At 39.2% G+C, this 12,616-nt stretch overlaps 1 protein-coding gene across 5 annotated transcripts in view; it reads right to left on the bottom strand.

Moving 5' to 3' along the window:
* Positions 1-12,616, bottom strand: part of COL24A1 (collagen type XXIV alpha 1 chain) — a 151,542-nt gene that overhangs the window by 26,041 nt on the left and 112,885 nt on the right. For all 5 annotated transcript variants that reach the window (XM_075039089.1, XM_075039086.1, XM_075039085.1 and 2 more), the window contains 11 exons: positions 11,667-11,720; positions 11,390-11,443; positions 10,016-10,069; positions 9,327-9,434; positions 6,264-6,317; positions 5,694-5,801; positions 4,570-4,623; positions 3,724-3,777; positions 2,400-2,456; positions 598-651; positions 10-63 (listed from right to left, as the gene is read on the bottom strand). In XM_075039089.1, coding sequence (XP_074895190.1) covers positions 10-63; positions 598-651; positions 2,400-2,456; positions 3,724-3,777; positions 4,570-4,623; positions 5,694-5,801; positions 6,264-6,317; positions 9,327-9,434; positions 10,016-10,069; positions 11,390-11,443; positions 11,667-11,720 — 705 coding nt within the window. The remainder of the gene's footprint in view (positions 1-9; positions 64-597; positions 652-2,399; positions 2,457-3,723; positions 3,778-4,569; positions 4,624-5,693; positions 5,802-6,263; positions 6,318-9,326; positions 9,435-10,015; positions 10,070-11,389; positions 11,444-11,666; positions 11,721-12,616) is intronic.

The following is a 12,616-nucleotide window of genomic DNA, read 5'->3' as shown; positions in this document are numbered from 1 at the left end:
AACACTTACTGGAGGCCCCTGCTGTCCAATAGGTCCTCTAAGCCCTGGAAGACCTATATGACCCTGAGAAGCAGAAAATATAACATTGCAATATAAGTAACTCAGGATGGCGTGTTCAGTGAGCTATAGATTTCCTTGTAAAGCCCATCTTGGGAGGTATTGGGTGGCCCCAGATTCACTGATGTGACCTAAATAAAGTATGCTCAGCTCTCCTGAGATCAGACCTTAGGGAGCTTTTCTTTAAATTCTCTACTCTAAACTGCAAGTGGGAATTACATATTGTTTAAACATTTCTGCTCTTCTGTAAGCATAGATCATATTAAGTTCATTGATTTATTACTATGTCTATCTGTATTATCTGTGTAACTTAAACAGGATATTTCGTGTCAAGGACTGTCTCTTTTGTATTTCAGCAAACAAACTGCATCAGTGATTAGCATGAGTTACCATACAACTTCTACATGCTGAAAGACTGAATACAATTCATGAGTAATTATTAGGATTAAATTTACAATGAAATAGTGCTTAAATTTCAGAGAAAAATGTTAATTCATTCAGTATTCCAGAATCACAGAATTGTTTAGCAAGAGGTATTACCTTATAGCCCTCATCACCAGGTTCTCCTCTATCTCCACGTTCACCACTAGGACCCTAGAGAGAAAAACAAAGAGCAAAATATAACAGCTGAAGTGAAATAATGCTGCAGTGAAGTTCAAAAAGAAAGCTGGGATTTCTCTCAAAACAGACTAACCGACGAGACGGAACTGAGGATTACAAACATTAAAGTTGGCTTGTCTAAAGGAACAAACACAATTTTTTCCTAAATAAAATGCATTGCAGTCAGACAGGAGCCACTGTCTAAAATTTTTTGTAACTGAAGACTAGAAGCTAGAAGATAGATCTTACATGGACATAAATAAAAAAGGAGTATTGACCTCAGTAGAACTTCTCCAAGTTTATACCTGTATATGTATGATATCTGAATTAAAAATCTCCATGAATAAATGAAGAGACTTTGTTTTCAAGACATGCAAGGAAAACTCGCTTATGGTTTCTGTAAGACAAAATTGGGTTGTTCTCTGAAATGACTTGCTGTACTCAGAATCTGCTTTAAGTGCGTCCTAATAAAAAGGCAATTTCAATCCCTGAGCATGCCTCACACATATGAGAACTGCACAGGAGCAGAGGGAATAACATGATTTTTGTGAGTCATGCGGTTCTTCCTGCTGTATTCATACACCTCAGTAGCTCTACTTTAGGGAAAGGCCCTACTCCAGTCCCACAAGAAATGGGATTTTTCCCCAGAATTTTAACTCTCATTGCTGCAAATGGACCAAATCTCAGTCAAAGGAAAAATGATGGGATAGAAAATCATGCCCATAGAAAGTAAGAATGGCCAAGACTTTCCAAAAGACATCCAGCCAATCATTAGATGAAATAGTAAGGGACTGCTTTTTTCCCACCTGTCTTAAGTAAAGGCACATAATGAAAAATTGGCCAGGCATCACTAACTGCAATGTGTCTTTACAGTTCACAAATTAATAGATTAGCCATTTCTAGTGCATATCCACCAACAGATACTATTATGCAACTGCTTGTATACTCTCCAAGGTTTCAGCAGCCTCACGGCATGTTTCCTAGAGGCAATCCACAAGGTGGAAGGGCCCTGCTTGCAACACTTGAGCAGTCAGCATTATAGAGCCAGTTCAGCTACAACAGAATTGGCTGAAGTCTCTTCTCTCATGCATTACCATAATATAAGAACCTAGTCCTGACTCTGTCTTCAGTTACATCAGGGTCTTATAGTCTTGCCTTTTGAGGAGGTGAGGTATAAATATTAAGGTTAATCTGAAGAGAAGTAGACTGTATTACTTCTGGCACAATCAAAGCCTGAAGATGAAATACTTCTAATAAGATTTTGAACATATCCAAAAAAAAAAAAGTTATCTCGTAATTGCTGCAGAGAGATATCCCACGATGTCAAATCCTCATGACTATGAATTCAGTAAAAAATGGTTACAAAGTGCAGCGCTCTCTAAATTAGCTAAATTAGTTTTGTAGTGATAATGAAATAAGTCAAAACATATTTCTGGTTAGTAAAGCAATTAGGTATAATTCAGGATAAACAGAGAGGGTAAAATTCTGTTCCAAAATGTGCTGGTCTAAACACAGACTAATGGCATTAGTGTTACTGAACACAGGGCACATACTCCTAAGCAGGAAAGAGCACATGACTGCATTTTTCAGAGAGGGATTACCGATTAAAGGACCATCATTCTACATTTTTGTACAAGGGGGTACTGACTCCTGAGACAGTGATATAAAGTTTCAGAAAGAACCTGCATTGTCTCCAGTCTTGAGAGGCATTAATATAACTTTTTTGAGAAAGAAAGACCTACTGGTTCACCTATGGGCCCAGGTGGTCCAAGGACTGTATTGTCTTCGCCTGGGTAACCCTAAAATGAAGATAAATATTAAAAGATATTAACTTAGAAATTCAACCTCGTCTACAATGCACATGTGTTCAAATGCTAATAAACACCCAGAGAGCATAGTGTATAGATGCTAAAAGTGAATATAATGCTTATGGTTTTAATACAGTGAAAATGGTAACTCAGTTTTAACATGCACCTAAACATCTTTGAGACAAAAAACCCTATTTGCATTATTCTCAAAGGCTGCTGTAAAAAGAAAAGTATCTGAATGATGTCCATGTAATCATTTTTTTATTTAATGAAAAAAAGGATAAACAGGATATTTGACAAGCGGAAAAAAGAAAGTTTCTTCCACTGTTTTGAGAAATATACCTAATATAGACAAACAAGTGTACAGAAGACTCCAACATTCAGCCTGAACTCCATTAAATTTTAAACATGAAACAACTGCCCTCCAAACTAATAGACAAAAAGTTATCTATTCCAGATGATATTTACCAATATTTAATGCAAAGAAGCTCACATTTTAAATACAATGAAGACTTTCCTAAGTGCTTTTTCATTAGTGACCAAGCAAGCTAGACACCTAGTTCCCAACAATTTAGTTTTCAGTTATTGTTTCTGAAAATTATATCAGAACCTATTTATAACATCAACCACTAATTGCCTATTAGTAGTATTCATTGAAAAACTGGCCCTAATGTTAGACTGTATTTCTCTGTCAGGTGCAACTCCAAACTGATCTTCATGAAGGGAATCCCGCTACCTGCTTGGGGCCACACAGACTTCAGTCAGCATACAAATCTGTTTGCAGGATCTGAGGCTTAAAAGAACAACGAAGAATTTGACACTAAAATAGCAGCACTGAGGCAATATCCTGCCCCTTATACTAAGCACAGACTTTTGTCCATCTTAGCTGGACTTTCAGCAAAACCCGTGGGTGTACTCACAGGCTTAGAGCTCAGTAAATACTTAGCTGGTTCTGCACTGATTATTTCTGTCAGAAGTGCTCACTAAGGGCAGTGGTGCTATCGGATACAATAGAATGTGTTTCTTACAATGGGTACCTTGTGTTTTAAAACCTGAAACATTTCAACTATATAATTCAGAACTCTGCCTCTGAATGATCTGTTTTCCCAGTTTTGCATTTTTCATATTCTCTCACAATACTAATAAATACCGCAAACAGTGGCTTTTGCTGCACGCTGTGGAAAACAGTGAACATGCAGTAACATTTCCTCCCCTTATAATTACTCAAACTGTAAGACATTATAATCGATCTTCATACTTTTTCGCCTTTGGGTCCTGGGGGCCCTGGGGGACCTGGAGGACCCTGGTGACCCTAAAGAAACAAACAAACCAAAAATTACTTCCAAAACAAATAATTAAAGAAATAATTAATTCCAAACTTTCTTTTAGCTGCTTGTTACTACTCTTTTTTTGCTGCTCACTAATAATACCAGATAGTGATGTGGCATAGAATTAATTGGCCCAGGCAGAAAATGTGTTGTGTGCAAGAAAAATTCTGTGCACAGTGGGAAACCAAAGGTTCTGGAAGGGCTTGATGCAGGTGAGGGGAGCAGGGCTGGTTCTTGCTTCAGGGTTAGGGCCACTGATGGAAGTTTCTGTTCAGAAAAAGACATGGCAGTCTGATCTAAGAGCAGGACTCAATCTATCCATGATGGTGACTATAATTATTTTTCAGTGAAAACCACAATATCTTCATGTCCTTCAACTAACCTCATTCAATCAGTTTCTGTTGCTGCAATGGAAACTGCCTGGCCAGACAGTAAACAGAGGTGGTGGTGTTTGCTGAACACGCTTTATAATGAATAGCTGTAGTAGTTTTATAGGAACGTTATTCACAAGGGGTGAGATACATTAGACAAAGAAGGGTTTCAAATCTGTGGTAAAAAAACAACTGCTAGTGAACTCACAAAAAACAGCCATCATTGCTTAAGGCTAATACTTCTGAGTAGGCAATCACGTGTCTTATAAACATATGTGAGTATCTGACACTCCTAAAGATATTTGTGTATTCTAGATACAGATACCCATGATATTTGAAATTATTTAGAGTACCACAGACTTACTCAGGAATGTGTGCGTACATGAATTTGGTAAAAAAACTCACCCCATAGCCTGTAATTCCTGGCTCTCCTTCAGGTCCCATTCCTCCTAGGTGTCCCTGTTAAATGCAATAATCAGTGATAGAAAAATGAACTCCCTTGTAAAATGTTACAACAATGCCTACTTTATAAAGTGATCGCTTCGAAAAATCTTCAAATATTGAGATTTGAGAACCACACACAACTTCCTTGTTAGGTCCAACTTCATTTGGTAAAGAATACTGGCCTTTTCCCTGTTCTGTGGAAAAAACAGTCAACATTTTCAGTCCTAACTGTACAATCCCTGTGCATAATTAAGATCAAAAGGATTTGAGCTTTCAGAGGTGTGGAGGAACTCTGTTTATAAATGTGAAGTATGCCAAGAGAAGCTGAGGGTGGTCTTCACCTTAAGAAATTGAGTCCTTTCTTGAAAATATTGGCCATTAGACAGTTACTTTACTTCTGTACTTCATGCGTTCAGGGATACAGTGCTGCATTCAGTGGCCACAGGATTGGGCCCTGGAGCAGTGAGATGGGCAAGTTACCTCACTAGTGCAGAGGCTGTGCGTGTCTGTGCATCTGTCATACAGTGTGGAGCAAGCTTGGGGAGCTTGTGATGAAAGGCGCTCAAAATTAATGGAAATACACTTAATTCAGTTAACTTTGGATCAGATTCCCATTCAATAAGAGTAGCAGTCCTCATCTGAAATGCTTTGTTTCAGCCATGGCTAAAGCTTATTTTATATAATAGCAAACCCCATGGTTTCTGTTCTTGGAACTGGAAAGGTTTAAGAAACAGCCACAGCAGTAAGGTTATATGTGGACTGTGGGGCATGAGTATTCCATGGCATGCCCTGCCATCCTGCTCCTCTGATTGTCAGATCAGGAACCTGACCAGAGCATGAGATGACTCCTTCCAGCTCCATAGTTTGGGTTTCTGTCTGGAAAGGTGCACAGGTCTCATTCTGACGCTGAAAGACTAGGGCATGCATCAGGATATACATGCTGGGAAGGACATTGCCTGCATCTCCAGCTACCTCAAAAAATATTTATATGTGTTACAGCTGTGACTTGCCTCTTCCCATGGAGAAACACGATTCTGCTAAAACAGAAGTACATGAGCTCTTAAATAAGCATGTTTTCTACGAACCAAGGGACCTCGAGTTCCTCTTGCACCTTTGGGACCAATTTCTCCAGGTTGGCCAGAGTCACCAGCAGGTCCAATTTCTCCAGGAGGGCCAAGCTGCCCCTTTTCCCCCTGTTGGTGTTATTGTATTAAAAATAGTAAGAGATTGATACTAAGTTTCAGAATGCAGTTTATTGTTAACCAAAGTATATAACAGCATTATTTAATAGTATTACATTTACATATGTAATTTACTGTAGTTCTTAGAATGTCTGAACACAGAACTCTGCAGTGAAAAAAAACACCTCTGCTAAAGCCTTTCTATTATTTGTTTTGTTTCAGGCAAAGCTTAACATTTTTTGAACAATTCTGAGTTGCAAAATCACATCCTGATACAAATTTAAATTTCCTAAGGTCCTGAACATTATTGATTGCAGAATGATGACAATTCTAATTACTATGGCTAGCAAGAAAAAAAGTTGGCTTGAAGCATGACATAAAACAGGGATAGACTTGCTTCAGTGGATTTATTTTGTAATGTAAATTCAAGTTTCAGATAAAAGAAAGGGAATTGGGAAAGATGAAAAATACTACCTTCTTTCCTAAACGGCCCCTCTGACCTGGATTTCCTGGTGTTCCTTCGGGGCCCTGTACATTTATTAGAGGGAGAAAAAGAAATGATTGAGAAAGGCCTGGAAACATGTTTAAACTGTGCTCCAAATTGGATAACTAAGGAGGCTTTTGTAATGCAGAGAGGTGGGAGGAAAAATCTCATTAACTGTGGCTGTGAGCAAGTTAGTAGGACCGTTTCAAGTTACAGCAGAAACAAGTGGGCAAGCATCAGGGATCGCTTATCGAACTAGTGAAAATGCACTGAAAATAGTGGGGGGGAAAAACCCCAATAAATCTTGTCCACGCAGAAAATAATACTTTAGGAATAAAACTGGTTCAAGACAACCACTGGATTTAGAGAAATACAATACTCAACCAGAGGAAAACTAAGAAAACCTTGGGGCTGTCAAGTATGAAGAGCAGGGCCCTGACACAACTTGCTGTAGAGCAGAGACCTAACTCAGTAAGTGCTGGTGCCTACCACTGCCCGCCTCTTGGTGACTGTGGTGTGCTGCCCGTAGATGAAGGGTGCTATGGAGCTACAGCCCTGCTGCCCTCTAGGTCACTTCAAAAACTGACCCTCCCGAAGGGCTGGATGGGTCCACTGCTCACTGGTTTCAATTTACCCCAAAGCACTGTGAGTTAGAGGAGGTAATTTAGCTTCAGTTTTGGATAAAGGGAGATACATTTGGGTTTTTTTGAGTCATTGTAGTGATAAGCCAGGGTAAATATAGTTTAAACTGATTTGTGAAGCTTATTTGTTGCTTTTTAGCTTTTGTTTAAGGAAAATGTAATATTGCCCTCACCCCCAATAAAACCCTCAGACAATTCATTATAGGAAACCAATTTCCATGTTTAGACCAAGATGCTATGATCTGTCCGCATCCCTAGAAGGAGGTCAAACCAAAACCATGATGTGAACACTCACCAGGGAGGATGAGTGGGGAGGGAGGCACCTCTGCAGCCACCCTTCGAATGTGTGGAACAGAAACGTGAAAAATCCCCTGCTAACCTCCTCCTCCCAAACATCAAATTGCCAGACCTGCCTGTCTCACTGAGGCACAGCAGCACTGCTGATGTTGTTTATTTTATACAAGTATATTTACCTACAATGTAGATATGCCAGGGCTGAGCTGTTTTATGACAATTTCAATGTATGAAACACAAGCTTCTCCAGAATTGCCACCCCAAAACAGAAAAAAATAGTCAGGGTGACATCATTGTATCAGAAACAAAAATTGTTCTGTAGCACACTAAGTGTGCTAACAACTAAAAGAGCATTTTTTTTCTTCACTAAGAGAGTAATTCACTGTGAAGAAACCAGGACTAAAGACAGCAGATTGTAACACTGATGCTTAGAGGACAGAGGGGACAGCGCTCACAGCTGTGGACAGCTGGCCCTCCAACTAATGTTTACTCAGACTTCATCAGCACATAAGAGCTACAGAGAAGGCAGCCAGAGGGCTATGAATGAGAACGTGATGATTTTTGGTAAGGGAATTTAATCTGAAGTCTGACTTGAGGCTACGTACTTGCTTTGGAAACTGTGCTCCAAAATATTAGTTCACATTAAGAAATTGCATAAAACTTCAGCAAAATAGATTTTATAGATGGATTTCAGCTGCTAGGAGTGATGCCAGAACAGATACGCGAACTGATCTAACAATGTTGAAGATGGATCCTAAAGTTAATTTGCTATTTGACCTGTGTATGTTTGCTGCCATTTCTCTCCATCTGCAATCTCTGTTTCAGTTGTCTATGGCAACTGGTGCTCTCATGATATGTTTATTTAATTCTTTTCACAGAGGCACCAAAATTAAGTTAGTTAAAGAATAAATGTCTTTTAAGAACAAAATGAAATAATGAAGAAATTCCTTCTTTCTTCTCTCTCCTTATTTTTTATAGTATATGCCTCATTACAGAGTGATTGACAAGGTAAGAAGAGAAGGTCCACCAAAGAAATGACATCACACCACAGCACAGAATCATGATCTGAAGTAGTGCCACCTGGCATAATAGACCCTCATTTCTGGAAGTCAGTTCCAGCACAGGAGGGACAGCATCCATAACATCGTCTTTACAACACCTTGTGTAGAAAGACCACTGTTAGGAAAGGCAGGCCGTCCAACTGACCAGGAATTAACAGCAGGAATAATTTGGATTATCTGATATCTATCTTGTGATGCTGGTTTTAGGTTACTTTTGACCTGCCTTACCAGAGAAGGTGCTATAATCCACACCAACACTTTAAGGAATCCTGTGCTGTTGGTGTCTGTGCTGCAATAATTTTGTAACTAAAGAAACCTTAATGTTCAGGATATCACTTTTTCTAGAAATGTTATTTTTAGACGTTCCTTTTGTTGATAAGGTTTATTAAAAGGAATGACAGCTAAGCATGTATGTGGTGAGAACATTAGCACAGAATCTTAAATTGGACCCAAATCTTGCATGCTCTAAGGTTTAATGCTTCATCATTTACAAGCTGCTCAAAAATGGCAGTTCTTTGCCCCAAGGAACTTTTAATCTGAACTAAAAACTAGATAGACCTAAGGCAGTAAACAAAGCCATGAGTAGGGAAAGTGATCCAAAACAACAAAAGATCTTACAGCACAATTTATGGTAGTATATGCATCTTGCCAATTTCTTGGGTGTTTTTAAATTTTAAAGAATGATCTAACACCTTGAGACTGCTCACAGTCTCCAAATGAAGGTGAGGATAGAGACTAATGACAGAAGGTTGTCCGGAGAGGAAAGATCTGAAGTGAGAGGCTCCAGGTTGTGTGGTGTATGCATCTGGATGACAAGTGGTAAGGAATCACTATCTGCTAAGAGGTACCAGATTCAAGATAGGAAAAACATTTCTCTCCTCTCTCTACCAACCCTGAAAAGCTGAACGACATAGAAAAGGAAGGCAAACTAATTTAAAGATGGTCATCTCTAATTGCAATAGAAAATCAAAAATAAAAGCAGCAAGCAAAATTAAAAAAGAAAATAATTACAAAAAGCAAATGAACAAAAAGTCTACTTAAACCTGAACACACTTACAGGAATGCCCATTATGCCAGGTTCACCAGGGGGTCCAGCAATTCCTGGTAACCCCATCTCTCCTTTTTCACCACCTTCTCCAAGAAGTCCTTGGTCTCCAGGGTCTCCCTAAAACAAAGCAAAAAATAAAGCTTAGTCAAGCTGCTGCTACAGAATTACTTACTCTTGAGAAAAGCGAATTCTGAATCTTCAAGTCTGACAAAAAGCAAACTAAAACTGACGGAAATCTTAGCAGTCAAATTCAGATCAGGCTCCAAGTTACGGTAAAGCCCTTTCTATCTCATCCATACACTCCTACAGCCAGATTTTGCCTCATCCATCGCCAACTACCTGAGGGTATCCTCTGTGACACTCCCTATCCTGGCACCTGCCACAGTCCCTGGCAGAGCATTGATCCAATGCAGGGAATGGAGCAGCCCTGGGCTTGCGCTCTCCAGCATGATAGTCACCACAGAAATAAACTGTCCTCAGCTCTCCAGCTTGCATTTCTCCATCAAGCCATTCAACTCTGTAGCCCTTGCAGACTAGGTATGTGCCTAAAAGGCACAGGAAAGCCTATAATATACAGGCCTTCTTACGTCAAAATTAACTGGGCCCTGTTGACCTGATGAAATAGGAGAAAAAAATCAGATATTTGGGTCCTTAAGCTAGTATGACTGCTTTACATCTGCTACAAAAACTGAATGTACCTTTCGGCCATCTTTTCCTTGAACACCGTCTTCACCTGGAGGTCCCGGTTCACCCTTATAGAAGGGAACAGTTGAAAACAAAGTTATTGCCTAAACTTCTCAACATAGCAGTATTGCCTTGGAAGTACTCAGGCTAGTTTTACACACGCTTATTATCTTTTGGACAACTTTTATCTTGCTGTTATAGTTTGTCTTAATTTTTCACTGATTTGCAGTGACAGAGTCACAGCCCTACAAATCTCAAACACAGGAAAACATAAAAGATGATCAACTTTAGAAAAATAAGGCAATACTATGTCCATATAACACTGGAGATTTGGACAGTGGCACTGAGATTGTTTGGTTTCAGAGTATAGAACATGTGATTACAGTAACCTCAAAAATATACTTATTCTATCCTGAAACTTTCACCTTTATGTGGATAACTACCACACTGGTATGTTTAGTGACTCAGTTTAGGGCCATGAAAAACTCCTCATTTACCAACAACATTGGCACCATGGCATTTTAGAATGTTTGCCTTTCTTAGGTAAAGGCAGCGGTAACTTGCAACTTTTGATGCAGGTAGCAAAAAAGCAGATACGAGCTGCCCTATACTAATAACATAGTATTTCAGACATAGTGGTATGGAAGTCCAGAGCACCCACTGTGGACCAGTACCAGGAATTACTCTTCTCCAAGTACAGACAGAATTGTGGAATGCACCCCGCTGGAGATTTTGGGCAGGAGCAAAAGATGACAGCAACAGAATGAGAGAGCTCAATGGTATGACTTAAGTCTGAAAGCATATAGTTTATGCTCTTTTAAAAGTCTCCTGGATAAAATCTGTTTCTAGCACTTTACAAGGTTTTTTCAGCCTTCAGAGGCAGGCAACTGTTTGGGTCAGTTTAGGGTGGTAAGATGCACAGGAAAAATAAGCAGGGGCACAAGTGCTTGGTAAAATCTAGTGCCAAATGAGCTATCCACAGCACCAGAAGCAAATCAGCTGCTTTAGATGGTGGTACAGCGAGATACCCTACTCTGCTGAGATTATAACGTTCCCATTATCTCACCTAGAGTGGGTATCTGTACAGAGCATTATTGTGTGCTGTCATCTTAATAGCTGGGCTGGACACCCTTGGATTTACCTTCATGCTCAAACCACTAGTTTATGTCTCTCAGTGACATGAGACACTTGGGTAGAAATACTTCAACACTATAATCAATACTCTTTTTAACTTGCTACAATATTACAAACTTTAATTTTTTTTAAAAGAAGTTATCAGAAAATAGCTTCTTATTGAATTCTTCTGATAAATCGAGGTTTCTCAACCTGCATTCCTGACACATTCATAACATACTTTCCTTTTTGGAAGATTTGCATCCATAGCTTACCCTTAAACCTTGGTCACCTGGTTCTCCAGTCTTCCCAGCAGGTCCAATGTCTCCCTGGAATATTACAATAAAAATAAGTAATTGGATTTTAAGGGACAATATTCCTAACTATGACGGGGTTTACAGATAATGTAGTCATCATGACAATAACGATATTTCTTCATGGCTCATTTCCTCTATCACTACCTACTTGGCTAATGAATCAGATCACTCTGATTTGCTTTTATGGAAATTTGAAAATTTAAACAGCACAGGAGAGAATAATTTCAACATTCACCTTTGCGCCTGGTTCTCCCTGCAGGCCAGGTTCTCCTTCAGGGCCAGGAGGTCCCTGCATGGTACAAGAGCTACCGTTACACATGGTCACCGATAATAATTTTGCAACCACCAAATAATACAGCCAAAATTGAAGCAGAAAAATGGCATGAGACACTGGGAAAGATGCATTTCTGAAAAATCAAATTAAGACAACACAGTTCTTTGTTCTTATTAGAGCCCAACAGAAGAAGAAAAAGGAGGGTATAGGAGGAGCTCAGGAACTGCACCGTGGGTTAGGAATGTATTGAAGACTCAGGAGTACCACTAAGGCAGTACCTCTCATCATAAATTACTAGCAGGCTGAGCAATCATCTATCTTTTGTAAACCTGACAACTTCATCACTGTTTAGGCTTGGAGCCAAGTAGATAGAGCCTTTGGAGAACAAAGCCCTTTTGGAGTCTTCATCCCTTAAAGAGTTAATGGTATCAGATTGCTTCTTGCAAAGTTTACATTTAAAACTTTCTTTAATAGTCAGTCAGAAGACTGGATTTTGGGTGACTGAGGAAGCGCGTTTCTTTGAATTAGCCAAATCCCTTCTGTTCTAAATTAGCTCATCCCTCAGCTACTTCATTGCAAATGTGGCTAATACATTCTGTCATATTTCTTTCAAAGAGATATTAAAAACAAAGCAAAAAATAGAAGCAAAAGTTAGCAAGACGACTGCCTGCAGCTGCTTTTCTTCATCTACCATTTCCAAGGACATATGATTAATGCTGTTCTACTGTCTAACTGCAAAGAGAATGGTGCTTCCAAAAAAAAAAAATTTTTTTTTTTTTTTTTTTTTTTTTTTTTTGGTAACAGCTTTAAAAGAGCCTCTCAGCAGCTCATAGTATTGAAGTCAGCTGCAGGTAATAAAAAAAAATCATTTCTAAACACATTGTCCAGGCTTATTCAGTTGCTTGAGTATT

The sequence above is a fragment of the Buteo buteo genome, chromosome 10 (genome assembly GCF_964188355.1).
Source record: "Buteo buteo chromosome 10, bButBut1.hap1.1, whole genome shotgun sequence".
Taxonomy (NCBI): Eukaryota; Metazoa; Chordata; class Aves; order Accipitriformes; family Accipitridae; genus Buteo; species Buteo buteo.
The sequence above is the reverse complement of the archived record's forward strand: the minus strand, read 5'-3'. Positions and strand labels throughout refer to the sequence as shown.